This window comes from Eumetopias jubatus, unplaced genomic scaffold (assembly GCF_037043125.1).
Source record: "Eumetopias jubatus isolate StellerSeaLion01/CBP00866 unplaced genomic scaffold, mEumJub1_p1.0 scaffold_7, whole genome shotgun sequence".
Lineage (NCBI taxonomy): Eukaryota > Metazoa > Chordata > Mammalia > Carnivora > Otariidae > Eumetopias > Eumetopias jubatus.
Window position 1 is genome coordinate 21,651,155 of NW_028274813.1, and position 15,842 is coordinate 21,666,996.

Consider the following 15,842-nt stretch of genomic DNA (forward strand, 5'->3'; position numbering starts at 1 on the left):
TTGTACTTATCCTATTGGGGTTTGTAGTACTTCTTATATCTGCAACTTAATTCCCTTATGAGTTTTAGAAACTTCTCTTCAAATATTGCTTCTCTCATTCTTTCTTTCTTCTTTTTTTGGTACCCAATGATAGGTATGCTAGACTTTTTACTATATCATATATTTTAAAGACTTATTTATTTGAGAGAGAGAGAGAGAGAGAGAAAGAGAGAGAGGGAGAGGGAGAGAGAGAGAGAATGCATGCATTCAAGCATGGCGGGAAGAGGGAGAGAGAGAGAATCTCAAGCACACTCCCTGCTGAATGTGGAGCCCAACACGGGGCTCGATCTCATGCCCCATGAGATCATGACCTGAGCTGAAACTAAGAGACACTCAACTGACTGAGCCACGCTGGCACCCCTACTGTGCCATATATTTTTAAATTTTCTTTTTTTTTCCATGCTCCACGCTGGATATATTCTTCTGACTTATCTTCCAGATTACTAATTCTCTTTTGAGCTGTGTTTAATCTGTTGTCAAACTCGTGTGTTTAGATTTTATTTCAGTTACTGAATTTTTAAGTTCTTGTTTCTATTTGATCCTTTTTATAGTTTCTAATTCTATTTTGAAATTCTCTATCTTGTCTTTAAAATTTTGAATATCTTAATTTTAGTTACTTTAAAGTCTGTGCCTGATAACTCCAATACTCCAATATTTGAATCTTTTGTGATCATTTTCTGTTGTTTGTTTTCTTCTCTTGATTTTTTCCCATATATTCTTGTTTTGTTTTGTTTTGTACGCCTGGTTATTTTTATTAATTTAAAGCTAGGCTTTAGCTTTCATGAGGGCTGTTCTATTTCCCATTATTCCATACTTCTGGGATGAAGCTTTTTAGGGATCCAAGTTAAAATCTTGTGATGTTTGTTTACTAAGGAGCCATCCTACTTTGTAAGCCCTGAACTCCAGTTTTTGGTTTGCTAGCCCTATGAGATTTCCTAAACTTCTGTTCAACATCAGTCTCTCAGTTGTCTCTTATAATTCACAGAATTTCCTCAAGAGGAAAACAATCAAATGTTGTTTTGGGGATTGGCTTCTCTCCCCTTAAATCCACTTAGAGATTTTTTTTCCCTATCCATCTTCTGTAGTTGCTTTCAGAGTAATGATTGATCTGATATAAGCTTGCCTACCATATCTGGAAGTAACATTCTGAGCCTCAGTGTTTTTGAAAGCAGTATAATATAGAGAATAGGGTAAGAATTTTTGAGTAAGACATTTAAGGTATAAAAATTCTGCTCTTACCTCCTCATAACTGTGTGACTAAGGAAAACATATATATCCTCTATGAATTTATGTTTTTCTTATATAAATAACAGAAAAAAAATAATCTCTACTTGATAGGTTTGTTTTTTGAGCCTTAAATGAAGGGGTTAAATACAGAAAAAAATGTTTAATATAACATCTAGAACATAGTAAATATTTCTTTTTAAAGATTTATTTGAGAGATAAGAAAGTAGAGGGAGGGGCAAAGGGAGAGAATCTTTCAAGCAGACTCCCCACTGAGTGCAGACCCTGATGAGGGGCTCGATCTCATGACCCATGAGATCAGGACCTGAGCTGAAACCAAGAGTCAGACACTTACCTGACAGCCATCCAGGCACCCCTAGAACATAGATAATATGTATTTTTGTTTCTTCAAGAAAATAATTAATATTTCATAGTATTTCATAAAACTAAATGGCTGCTTAGAAGAATATAATGTGATTATGTACAACTTTTAATTGTAATGTACTAGAGAAATAAAAACAATAATTACTTATGAAGTGCAGTGCTTGGTTTTAATGTGCTAGGCACAGGATCACATGCATTATATCATTCAATATTTATACTAAACATATGAAGTTGAAACTCTTATTACCCTTATTTTACAAATGAAGAATGTGAGGCTAGGAAAGATTACATGATTGTGCAAGGTTAGGTAGTGAATGGGCAGAGAAGCCAGGGTTCAAATCCGATTCTAACCAACTCCAAGGCCAGAGTTCCTAAACCCACTTTTTTTCTAATCCCATGAAACTACATTTCTCTTTCCTAATTGAGAAAAAAATGTTACATTTGCAGAATCTTGCACAGTCCTGGAATCAAGTCAGTAGTGAGTAAATATTTATTGACTCATTGACATCCACACCAATGAAATCTGCTGACAGAGTAGTAATAGAATGAAATGACAATTTAAGAAGAGAACTTCTAGTTTTGTCTTTACCTTTCAACCATGGAAGTGGAATTTTGGATGGATTAACAAACTGTGAGAACCAGTTAAGAATTTAATCATAAACAGAAGTTTTGACCCATGGTCAAAAAGACAGCTGTTACAACCATCTAGAGCCCTAGAATTATCAATCAAGACTGGCTATGGTGGAGTCTATGCTGCACTTTTCATTGTACTTACATGTGGGTCATTTTACTCAAATTGTAGAAGGAATGTGATTCCAGCCGCTGCAGAGTTGCATCTATTGACAAGTAGCTGAATGTCACAAAAATATAAAGCAAAGTAGAAAGTTAGTAGCGTTGTGAATGCCATAAATATCCCAAACATTAATCTTAATAAAACATCTTTGTCCAGGGCTTCCCAAATCAGGCAACATGATTTCTCCCTAATTATGTTAAAATTAGTTATACTTTTTTCAGATCCCGTGATACCTGAAAGCTTCCCAATTCTTTAGGTCCTATTCATCCCTAAGGTTTCACTCAACTGATACTTCCTTCAGAAGCTTTTCCTGAATTTCCTGATTAGGTCAAATTTCCCCTAAGTATACCTCATTACACTGAGAACTCCTTTCACTAATTATCACAGTGCAACTGTCTTATTGTTTGGATAATATTTGATTTATGCTGTCTGGTTAGGCTATATATTCTCTGAAATGGAGAACTGTGTCTGTTTTGGGTGGCCTTTGAATTTTGAGTGCCTTTCATAGTGCAAGGCATGTAGTAGACTCTCAATAAATATGTGTTAAGGTAATGAATGAATGGGTGAATAGATGAGTTACTCAAAATAGCAGAAAATGAAAGACATTAGAAAAGAACATAAGAATTAAAAAAGAGGCATTATTAATGCAGTATGTGATAGCATGGGATTAGAAATAGAGTTTCAGAGAAGATGAGAAATCTATAATTCTCTAGTGGAACATTCCATAGGGTGGTGACTACATATCCACTCAAGACTTCTCTTCTTTATTTTGATGAAGCAGAAAATTCAAGATTTGTCTTGAACTTTGTAAGCAAAAGGTAACTCAAATAAAAGTTTTAAGTATGAAAAGAGAAAAGAGAAATTTCTAAGTACGACTTGTCAAGAATACATAGGGAATATTGTTTCGAAGAGTCTCCACAAATTCTATTCCTGTAATGAGAATGACTAATGCAGCCAAATTCAATGATCGTTTTTTATTGAGAGGCATCTCTGATATTTGGGAAAATTAAGAATTAATAGATGACATCCACTTGTAGTCACAGCAGAGATTCTCAACCCTGGCCATAGAGTTGAACTACCCAGGAAGCTTCTAAAATTTACATATGTTCAAGACATAATCCAGGATAATTAAATCAGAGTTTATGAGGGATGAGGTGCAAATACTTTTATTTTTAAAATGCTTCTTCGATAATTCCAATGTGCAGGCAGGATTGAGGACCACTCATCTATAGTTTGAATTAAGTCTGTCAGTAAAATACTTTCATTAATACAATGTTTATGAGAGGAGTTCTGACTGTTCCATTTGAGTTTCTGCCATGGTCATTGTGAATTTTCTAATGGTCCTGTACTTTCTGTTTTGATTTATCTATTCTCCAAACAATTATCCTTTATCAGGTCTCCCAAGCCATGGCCACTTGTGGATAACATTATGTAAATTATTTTGATCCAAATATATCTTTAACATAGAGGAAACAATGGAAGACATTGAAAAGATTAATTTATTGTGTAGAAATCACAGAGATTTATAATGGATGAAGCTGAGCCATCTGAAGGACAAGATTAATTTTGAAGGCTGAAAACTTGTTTTCCTAACTTTACGTCATACCTATTGCTCTAAATTTTCTCCTGAATTTCTTAGTTTAGAGGTGAAGTTTTCTCAAGGGGTTACTGGGATGGTCATTCTGCCCGTCATAATAACTGAAGTTCCAGTTCTCCAAATGAATTATACATCCTCAAAGGGCTCCTATAGCTCAGTTGTGAAGACAACATTTAGGAACCATTTATTCAGTGGGATGAAAGAAGTGATTCCCTGCTTGCTTATCCCATTTTTATAAACAGGAAAAATCAGACCCATCTCTTTCTCAAATTTCTTCTTTAGCCTATAAGTCTTATGTAATCACTAGGGTGACCATATCATTTATCATCCAAACTAGGATATTTTTGTGAGTTACACAGGCTGCTATTAATAATTATACCTGAATAATAGGTGGAAATTTGTCCTGTCCCAGGCAAACCTACCTAGGATCACCCAAATGATTTCTCTCTTGCCCCCTAGACATACCAGATCTTTAACGATTACTTACGTATATCTGTGTGCTTTCATTCAACAAATATCTGTTGAATATTTACTCTATGTCAGTAAATGGGCATCGACAAAACAGATCTGTTCCCTAGCTTCAAGGAATTCACAGTAGTGGGTAATATAGGTAAGTAAATGGGATTAACATGTAGAGTGATAAGTGCACTAATGTGGTTCAGGGAACACTTAACCAGACTGGAGAATCCAGCATAGTTTCCATGGAGGAAGTCTCAACAGGGCCTTCAAATCTGCCTGGGTGTCCTGGCAGGAGCCAACCCTCCCTCTTTCATTGCCCATCACTTTTATTTCAAACCTCATATTTCTAACTCTTCACCCTCAATATTAGCAGATTATCTTTTAACAATTTGTAAAAAAGACTGAAACCTTGAGATAAGAATTCCTAGAATTCTCCACCACAAAGCCTATTAATTTACCCATACCTGCCTCCTCCCTTACTACTACTTTCTTGTGACAGTATAAAAGATGACAATCTTCCTGTAGCAAGTCAATTGCTCTATTTGGATACCATCCCTTCTTGCTTTCTTAGGGAACTCATGCCTTAAAGTTGTTTGTTCTTCACTCTCCTTAGCCTCTCCCTCTCTACTGAAGCCCTTCCCTGGTCTCAGTTACATCTGCCTGTTTATGACTCTCAGATCTCAAAAAACCCCTACGCGAGTCTTCCCTGAGCATCCCCCATACCCAGCACTTCCAGTCCTCCTTACTCTACATTGCTTTTTTCTTTTTACCATATCCATTATTCCCTTCTAAACTAGTATATAATTATTATGGTTTTGGTTTATTGCCTATTTCCTTCCATTCAAATGTAAACTTCATAGGAGCATCAATCTTTGTCTGTTTGTTCCCTGACGTATCTTCATCTCTTAGAACAGAATAAATAATTGTCAAATGAATGAATAAAAAATTATGTCTGTGTCCTGATGTCTGCTGGACATAGTTTGCTTGATGCCTCAAAGTCATCTCAAATGCCATGTGCCCCAAATTGAACTCCTAACTTGCTCCTTGACCCTCCACAGCAAATCCACAGAAAACTTCTCTAGTGCAGCGAATATGCTCATCAGCTACACACATGTCCTAGTTAGACACTTGGATGAAATTCTTCTCTATCTCCCTCCACCTCCAAATCAATCAACTTTCCAGTTTGTTGGTTCTCTCCTATTTGTTTCTCACACACAGCCACTTTGTTTTCCCTTAACCATCATCACTCAGTTCACAATCCCCTCTTCCCCAGGACACTGCATCAACCTCCTCGCTAGCTTCCCGTCTCCAGTCTTACTCCATCTGACTCCCTTTCCACAGCACAGGGGAATGTTTCTAAAACACCCAATCTGTCACTTCCCTGCTTATAACCACTCAGTGGCTTGGCCCCTAGGGAAGATTTCAAACTGCTTTACATGGTTCACAAGGCCCTGCACTTGTTTATTCCCTGGTTTCATTTTTCTCTACTGCCCTTCTCCCAGCTTAAGCTTCAGCCTCAACAAATTTATTTTAATTTAACGGACAGCCCAGCTTTTCCCTTCTGCTTGGAACTATCTTTCCACCTCCCCCCGCCCATCCCACCACCCAGATAATGCAGATCAAAAGTTAGGTGTCATTTTCTCCAGGAAGCCTTCCCTGACCACACTCTCCATCCAGGTAATATGATTCTTGTATAAGTTCTATAGCACTCTATGACTGACCCTATCATAGCACTATCACTTTCTTAGGAAGCTCTATGAGTATTGTCAGCTGTTGTATGTGAAGCATCTAGCAAAGTGCCAGACACAAAGTAGGGCTCAATAAATATTTGTTGAATGAATGAAGTAATGGTCAAGCTATTGGGACATCCAGGTAGAGGCACCAAGTAGGCAATTATATAGGAATTGAGGGAAAAAGAAGAGCAAAAGGGGAATTTGAGGTGTTTAGCTTATAGGTCACTAAATGGTTATGCCATTAAAGGGAGAAGGAAAAGGAACAGCTTAGCAGGAAGATGATGGGTTTATTTTGGATTTGCTGTTTGAAGTGACTGTGGGACATCAAGATGGTGATACTTGGAAGTAAGCTTTTAAAGCAGGCCTGACTTGTAGGAATAAATCAGAGCTGGAAATGTTCATTTAGGAATTAGTTGTGTTACATAATAGTGAACCCAAAGGAATGGGAGTGTTCCTTCAAGGAGAGGAGGGTATAAAGGAACTGAGACAAAATAAAGAATGAACTGATCTTTAAAGAACTGAATGAAATGAAATAGGAAGCTAGGAAAGGAGACTGAGGAAGAGTAGCTAAGGTAAGATGTTAAAAAGAAGGATGACAGCAATATCCAGGAAATCAGAGAAGACAAGAATTTGAAAAAGGAAAGGCTGGTCAGGAAAATCAAAAACTGCAGAGATGTTTAGCGGGATGGTTTCTCAGCTTCAGCATTGCTGACATTTGAGACTAGAAAATCCTTTGTTGCGGAAGGATATTCTGTGCCCAGTAGGGTGTTTAGCAGATCCTTTGCCTCTACCCAGGAGATGCCAGTAGTCCCCTCCTCTCGTAACAACTAAAAATGTCAAATCCCCCTGAAATGACACAATAGACAATAAATGGTCATGAAAGGAATGAATTTAGCCCAAATCAACACAGGTTGCTCCTGGTTGTACTGTCATTTAGTGTGCCTGAATTATCTTCATTTCTTGTCAGAATCCATTAAACAAAATAAGGCCCTGGTTCTTTTCATATACAGTTGTACTCTTGTCAACTCAATATGGAAGTCCTTTTTATCCTTGCTCTTGAGTGTATAGCAATTCAGTTTTCTAAGGTTTAGAATCATTTTTGTGTGTGTGTTTTTTTTAAGTGAGAGAAGTCTGAAATCATTACCTATGTTTCTGACAAAATGTAAACATTTTCATAGTGGTAAAAAGTAAATCAACTTTTTGGTAACTAGGAGAGATGGACTAGAGATCGATATATAAATCTGTTTATGGGGGAGATTCCTGGCTAAGGTTTTGCCACATCCCAAAATACATTAAAATACATTGAGAATTATTAAATTCTCAAGACCAAATTTGCATTAGAAAGAAAGCATTTAGGAATTTGGGATTAGAGATGTCGCAAAATCAAATAAACATCTTGTACATAAACTTTTCCCATACATTGCAGATGTAGATATTGACTTATACAAGTACAATATATATCAAGTATTTGTCTTGATAGAACACATTTAAAAAATAACATGGCACAGTTGCAAACTTTTATTTATATTTTAAAAAATGACTTACATCCTGGAAATATTGGGCAGATTTGAAAATGCACGACTGGGAATGGTTTTCATATGAGTCTCTGTAAACTTCCTGTGAAAATAACAGTTACACAATTAGAGTTTTAATCATTGGATTTTTATAATAAATCACCTTAATTACAAATAATACATTATTAAAAGCATGCTGGTCCTTATGATATATATTTTATCATACATAATCAAGGAAAAACAAACATACAGTTTTCCCCCAACAAAACAAGAATTGAGAGTGAGATTCAAATGCAGAAAATAAAACTTCAAACATCATTTTTGAATTTGCAATGAACTCGTATGCCTTGTTTGACATCATATTCAAATTATTAACTGGAGGGCAATATAACATATTCATAAGTTTATTAGGACTCCTGAATTCACATCATGCACATGTCAACGGAAATGTCTTAGAATGCCATTGGAATATATATGAAGAGCATATTAAGAGCATTAAAGGCATGTGATATATCTTAAAGATTAAAAATAGTGGTATGGTTACAATCTTTTTGTCCAACCAAAGATCTCTTCAGTCATTACCTTGAGCTTATCATCTACTTGCTACAGTTTTGAAATAACTGACTGACAAGGAGCTAATTCTCTCGTGGCATCTTTATTGCATATGCAACTTAAAGGTTGTAGCTTTTCTTCCAGTTTGCTTTTTTGGATACTTTTCAGAAGGCTGAGATTATTTTCCTTATAGGTAATAAGACATCTTCATGCATTTCAGGATGTCTGTCCACCAAGCTGTTCCTTTTTTTTTAAGATTTTATTTATTTATTTGTCAGAGAGAGAGAGAGAAAGGGAGAGCCCAAGCAGGGGGAGCGGCAGGCAGAGGGAGAAGCTCCCCACTAAGCAAGGAGCCCAATGCAGTACTCCATCCCAGGACCCTGGGATCATGACCTGAGCTGAAGGCAGATGCTTAACCGACTGAGCCACCCAGGCATCCTGAGGTGTTCCATTTTTGACTTCCTTTTGTTGATATTGCAACTGCTTGATAGAATCCTGTAGGGAAGAAGGTGTCCTAACTCACTTTGCAAAAAGACAATGCCTCACTACACTTACCATCTTCTTCATGGGTCTGTTTTTGCCATATAAATATGAGTAATCACATATCATCCATTTACTACCTTATTTAAAGACATTAGACTAAAATTGTGTGTTTCCCTTCTAGGCTGCAGGGTTTTTTTTTCTCAACAATCTATTTCCTTGATCTCTGAATTCTTTGAACTATTAATTTTTGCAGTCATTGAAATGCATTTGGAACTTCTGGTTTCTGGTTCTGGAAGCCTGTAAGTCACTTCTCCCTCTTAACAATAAGTGAAAAGCTGAACAGACTGAACAGACTGAAAACTCAACAACTCTTCTAGGAGAAGGGAAGACACAGGGCAAACTGCTGTTCCCAAGACAGCCAGGCAAATGAAGGTAGTCCCTGACTCCCAGAACAGAGACTGATGTGTGGAAAACACAGGGAGAACCAGGATCAGGGTAGGAAACCTATACTGGGATTGATGAATTGCTGGAGGCACAGTGCTGATAAATTTCCAGGGGGACCTGGTCATAGGGAGACCTCCACAATTTTGTAAGATTTATCTTCAGGAGCTCAAACAGGTTCTAATGGTAAGCATTAGAAAAAAAATATCCCCTTGTGTTTCTGGCAAAGGGAGGGGAAAAGGAAACATTTGGAAATATACCAGAGCACACAGTTCTTACCAAGGGCTGCCCTCAGAGGACACTATTAACCAGAGCCTGACCTGGGAACAGTCCTGTGCTACTAAGGGGAGAGAAAAAAAAAAACTGAGAAACACTGGCAAAGTTCAGAGTCTGGAGGCACAGGCTCACTAAAAGACTGAGACCTAATCACAAGACTATAGAACACTTCCCCTCCCCCAGCACCTCACCTTCACATTACTAACGACCTTATATTTATAGCAGTTCCTTTTACCCAGTACATCATGTCTGTCTATCAAGAAATATATCTGCCTAATCGATGCATCAGCAGGACCAAATTAGTTTATCAAAGGATCTATTAACTTGGGGGAGGGGAGGTGATGTGAACGACAAAAGGGTAAATTGTTGGCTCTAGGTGTTTCAGCATGAAGCCCAATGCTGCCTTAATATTTTCAAAAATTTAAGTCCCGTAAATTATCCACCCTTCCTCATAGGTCTCCCACTTACATTCCCTTAATTGGATTGATTAAAAGCTGTTGGTCCAGATCCAAGATTCTGAAGTTAAAAAAAAAATGAGAACAACAAATCATTCGATTAAAATCTCCCAGGAAAATTGGGCCATGCCAAAGGAAAACAAAGGATAAGATACACACCTGTCGGGTATCACCCAAGGAGATTGAGTTTCTCAAGCTCAAAGGTAGTCCTATGTATAGAGCATGTCCTAAGGCATGGATCTTGAGGGCATACTTATCATAAGGCGCACATACTAGATAATGTGGACCTAATTTGTAACTTTCATTGGCTAAAAATTGAGGGGCTTATTTGTGTTCAAAAGAAAATGGTATTTAGAAAATTAATGTAAGTTTACAATGGTATCTAAGAAGTCTGACTTGGAACAGAAATCCATCTAAATGCAATTTAATAGACTTTGAGTAAAAGATTCAAGATTCAAATAATGTTTATATCCTTTCCCAGTGTATGAATTTCTGAAATATATATTTCATGTTTCTTGAATTCTCTTTGTCACACACATATAAACACATATACACTTTAAGTTTGAACAAAGATCTTTTCCCTACTACTGATTAAGTTACAGTTAATGGAGTTCAGGGTACACTATCCCAAAACATGGTAACTTAGCATATTGAACATTTTAAGCTGGAGGAATTTGAGAAACAGCAGGTGTAGGAAGGATTTTCTGATCCCTCTTCTCCTCCGAAACAAGTCATAAGACCCTCTTGTGAGAGGTGCCCTGACTATAGCCTTATCTCTGAAAATATCAAAGGATAAACAAACCTTGCTAAGCTTCCTTCAGATCATTACCCTTAGTTCATACCCTTTGGTTCTATCACCATGACTTTCCATTCTTCCTCAAACCAGCATAAAAATGCTCAGGTTTAATCACTTCTTTGGGTCTTCATTTCTTTATGAAGGCTTCTGTGACACATGAAAAAATTATATTATGTAAATTTTTATGCTTTTCTCTTGTTAATCTGTCTTTTGTTACAAAGTCCCAGCTGAGGAACTAGAAGGGTAGAAGGAAAAACATATTATTTTCCTCCCCTACAGTTTCTGGTGATGGGGATTGGATAATAAAAGGCTGGGGATATGCCACTCACCTTGGACACTGCAGCAGAGGTCTGGGACAAACGACAGAAAGCCAGTAGAAGGTAAGAATTCTTAACGTGTCCGTTTCCTAGATCTCTGTCTTAGTGCTTAGTCGAGAGAGGAATGTAAATATTTCCCACTGCCCTTTCCTTTCCAAATTCAGGTTAGCAGGAAATAATATTTGTAAGAATTAGTTCTTTGGATTGTAACCTTTGTGAGTTTAGTTTTGAGTACCCATTGTATATTGATCCTTTCCCTCCAGGGACAGGTATTGCCTTCCTGTTTGTTTGGGTTTTTTGTTTTGTTTTGTTTTGTTTTGTGTCCTGAGAGCCTTGCTTGGCTTTTTACCTGCCAGGATATGCAGGTCATTGGTTACCTTTTAAGAAAGTTGCCTAGGAAACAAAGATTCTGTGTTTTATAAAAATAATTTCTTGTGCTTCATGTTGTCTTTATTAAGTCTTTTTATTACTTAAGAAAATCTAACCGTCTTAATATTAGAAGAGTGGAGGGTTTTGTTCACAACTGTGTAACCATCTGTATTTGCCTTTAAAATGCTTTATTGTCACTCTGGCTAAAGAGATGAGCAGGATCTTATTTAATTAAGTGTTCAAATCTTTCGACGTATTTGACAAATTTCCCAAAATCAAATTCTAAATAAAGTCTTTTCTGACTTTGAACTAACTTTGAGCTTTTCCAGATGATCCCTGCAAAGCAGACTTAAAAAGAGCCTATCTATATATCCAATAGTCTTTTCTTGTTGCACTTGCATAAATAATTAGGCCAAGTTTAATAAGACTAGATTTATTTTTGCAAATAAAAGTAGTCTTGGATTGTCTTTGGTAGAAATGGAGGTGACCGTAGAGAAAAATGTTGTTTCAGTGAAAAAGTATTACCCGCCGCTGTGAATGTTCATTATCTTTGAGCTATTTTTCATCTCCTCGTAAATTGGATCCTGCCATTTTTGCATTTTGTCAGTTGTTAACGTATCCAATGTTTTTCTCTGACTTGGCATCACCAGAAATAAAAACTACCTATTTCCCAAAGTCCTATAAGCTGAAACTGGATGATGATAAAAACTTTTAGGGAATCACAATAACAGATCATGTATGGGCACTCTTTGTACCTATGGCTGTTTAGGTCACCCCAAAATTTCACCAGAGTGTCCAATGCTATCACCAGAGATACTCAAACTACGAACCCAAAATTTTATCAATCGTTATTGCCTGTCCTTACTACCTTACCCAACATCTAAAAATCTTGACTAACTGCCCTCTGGATTCAAAAACTGAATTTATAGTTTGTTGGAACCATTAACTTTTGTTTTACTTTTATTTCCTCAGAAATGTCCCTCATTAAATGCCTGATTATTAATACCATTAGCCTAACTTGGGTGGGTACCCTTATTCCGACCCATATCACCACCTTCTGAAATGAAACAACTCTTTAGGACTGACCTATTCCTAGGATTGAGGGACTGGTTCACTGGGATATGGGATGATCTATCAGCTAAGTTTCTGGACTGTCAAACTTCTTGTGGAAAATTTCAGATGGGAGAATAATGGGGTTCAGGATATGCTACCCCAAAATATGACACCTTGGCCTATTTAATATTTTAAGCTGGAGGGATTTGAGAAACAGCAGGTTCAGGAAGAACTCTCTGACCCCCCTCTCCCTGCTGAAGCAGGTCATAAGACTCTCATATGAGAGGTGCCCTCCCTGTATCCAGAGAAAAGGAGCAACCTTATTTCTGAAGACAGAAGGATGCCAAGGGGGAATCTGAACACGTGGGCCTTGCTAAGTTTCCCCGTTTACTATCCTTAGCTCATACCCCTTTTTCCCATGACATTTTACCACCACTTTACATTCTTTATCCAACTTACCATACAAATACATAGGTTTTGTCATTTCTTCAAGTCTGCATTTCTTCATAAAGGCTCCCATGTCATGTAAAACTTACATTAAATAAGTTTGTATGCTTTTCTCTTGTTAATCTGCCTTTGGTTATTGAGCCATAGCTGAGAAGTTAGAAGGGTAGGAAAAGATGTTTTTTCATCCGCTACAAAGCACATCATGTTTTACAAGACAAAAATGTTTGAAATGCTAACATTTCACTCATTCTTTTCAGCTAGATTTCTCACCAAAGAAAGCCTACCAATACAAACAGACCAAGAAGGGTAATGGGTCTCAGAACCACTGTCTTACTAATGATACACTATGCACAATCAGTCCTAAATGAAAGTGAATGGGGAAATGCCAGCCATCCCAGCCTAAGATGAAAATGAATTATCAATTATTGGATGAACTTAGTTAATATCTTGATGATTATAATGTAGCCTGAGACAGAAGACTGATTTCAATAATGTTAAATGAATGAATGATCAGAAGAGTAATTGATCATATAAATTGCCAAATTCAGTTTAGCAGCTTGTACGTTTTGCCTGGATATATTATAGTAATGTATACACTATCTGAAAAAATAAACCCATTAGTGAGTTAAAAAATATAAACTGGTATAAATTATCTTAGTTGCAACTCTAAAATTCACCACATATTAGCTTAAGCTTTCCTTCACTTTCTTCCCTAACTTTTAAAATGTTATTGGTCTGTTAACATTATGAAAACAAGTAGGAAGAGTTTTCTTCTAAAGTACCTATTTCTCTTCAAATAAAGAGCAAAAATAATTGGCTGGAATGTGGCATCTAGCTAATTAAATTATAAAGATAGCATGTTTATTTACAGAGCCTCTCTTCCATTTTCCCCAGTAGTTTTACTATAAGCTGAGGATCCCGGAGAATAAATTATTGTGACAGGTAGATGCCTTGTTGATCCCTAGCTGACCCCAGATGCATGAGCCTTAAAACTTATGGAGGTTCATGGTTGTTTTGTTAGGCAGTAATTTTGTAGCTAGAGCTAACTGATAAGTGGTTATTATCAACCTGTTTCTCTGTCCCTTCCCATAGGAGCAAGCAGCTTGATGGTTCTTTCCATTGTCTGCATTTTCAAAAGCAAAACATTTATTCAAAGAATCTTGTAACATTGTGATTGCTGCTTTAAGAGCAGATGGGAGAGAAAGAAAGCAAATGATTGTGATTATTTGGCTAGAATATTTTATTTTACTTTCAGAATAAATTTTGAATATTTGTGGAAAAGGAAAAATACATATCTAAGTATATATTCTGTTGACAAAAACATCAGGAAAGCTTCAAGTTGTTACACTATTGTCCAAAGAATTAACATCAAAATAGTATTTATTTCATATGAAAATATACTAGGGACTGAAGGGACTCTGTTTTTTATTTGCTTTTGATGTTCAGAACAAGAAGGCAGTGATTATGTGCTCTAATATATAATGAAAAAACTCAGAAAATGAACCTCATACAAATAGTACCCATGTTTACTCTTAATGATGAAGGAATCACACACAACTCATTGGGGAAAAAAGTTTATGGTTTTATATCCTAAGTGAAGTATGTACATGTAGTAGTTAAACAAGTTGGCTTTAGCATATGGAAAGAATAACTATTTAATAATAAATATATACAATAATAAATGTATTTTATAATACATATTTAAGAGATAATCAATATTTAAGCTGTTGATGCAATTTAATTTATTTTTCTATGACTTATTTAACCAAGAATGATCAATGAGGGTATGACTTAGAATCAAATATTTACTTTGGGCCTTGCCAAATATCTGCATTTAGAAGATATAATGCAGAACTAGAAATGCAGGTGAAGTGCCATTGATTGACGAAGATTTGCAGAATAGGATCTAGCTTTAAGGACTGTCTTTTTTGTTCTTGCAGTACTAACGGTGGAGGGAAACCTGGTTAATGCTAGCAAAAAGAACAGATAGTTCTCTATGTTCCAACAAGAACAATTTGTGCTATTACATTTTTCACATGATTATAGCCTCACTTCACTGAAACTTTAGCAACATGTAAATCTAATCAACATTCCAACATTTTGTTTTGTACAAGTTCTCTGGAATCATAAATACATTGTATGTGTGCACATGTGGGTGTGAGTTTTAGTTGATCAATGCTTCATGTTTCCCACTACAGCCCCTATTTATTAAAGAATGTAAAGTATGAATGGATGAACATGACTGAATTCTACTGGGTTGAGAAGCAGGTTGATCTTCTTTGCCATGGCTAAGCTTGTGTGGGCCAGAAACACCAACTTCCCATTTGTGTGTCACGTTTTTGGTCTCTTGGCAATCAGGCTAAGAATATTTTGTGATTCTGCATCAAGCTTGTTTGTTTAATATTCTCATTTGCATTTCAAAGCCCTCCTTTTGTATTAAATACTTGTGTCAATCAACCAATATTTCACTGAGATGTGTCAAGTATGTAACACTGAACTAGTCAACATGACCATAGGATGTACTGGTAATAGAAAAAGAAATTGGCACAAGTAATCCATATACTTAAATATTGTGAAATTGTGGATTATAAAATGGACAATATTAATATGACATTTATCATTTGCCTACTGTTTTTACTTTGCTGAGAAGATTCTCATTGGTGAATTTGTGTAACTACTGTGCATTTTTTTTATATGCTGTGGTGAGTTATGAGGAATGTAGCAAGCACAGGAATTAAAGTCAGGGATGTAGATCCAGAAGGATCATGCAGTCAAACATTTGGGACTCTTTATGTAACATATAGACTGTATTTTTAAATATGAAAAAATTTTAATCTGTGCTACATGTTTTTTGTTTCAGTGGTAGAATGGCATTTTAGTCAGTGTTCCTGCTGAATTATTTACAAATAA

At 36.3% G+C, this 15,842-nt stretch overlaps 1 protein-coding gene across 1 annotated transcript in view; it reads right to left on the bottom strand.

Annotated features, from left to right (window-relative positions):
* The window catches only part of TSHR (thyroid stimulating hormone receptor), a 162,757-nt gene that overhangs the window by 65,781 nt on the left and 81,134 nt on the right, over nucleotides 1-15,842 (bottom strand). Inside the window, exons 2-3 of the mRNA XM_028099463.2 lie at nucleotides 7,775-7,846; nucleotides 2,423-2,497 (exon numbers count right to left, since the gene is read on the bottom strand). Of these exons, the coding sequence (XP_027955264.1) occupies nucleotides 2,423-2,497; nucleotides 7,775-7,846 (147 nt within the window). The remainder of the gene's footprint in view (nucleotides 1-2,422; nucleotides 2,498-7,774; nucleotides 7,847-15,842) is intronic.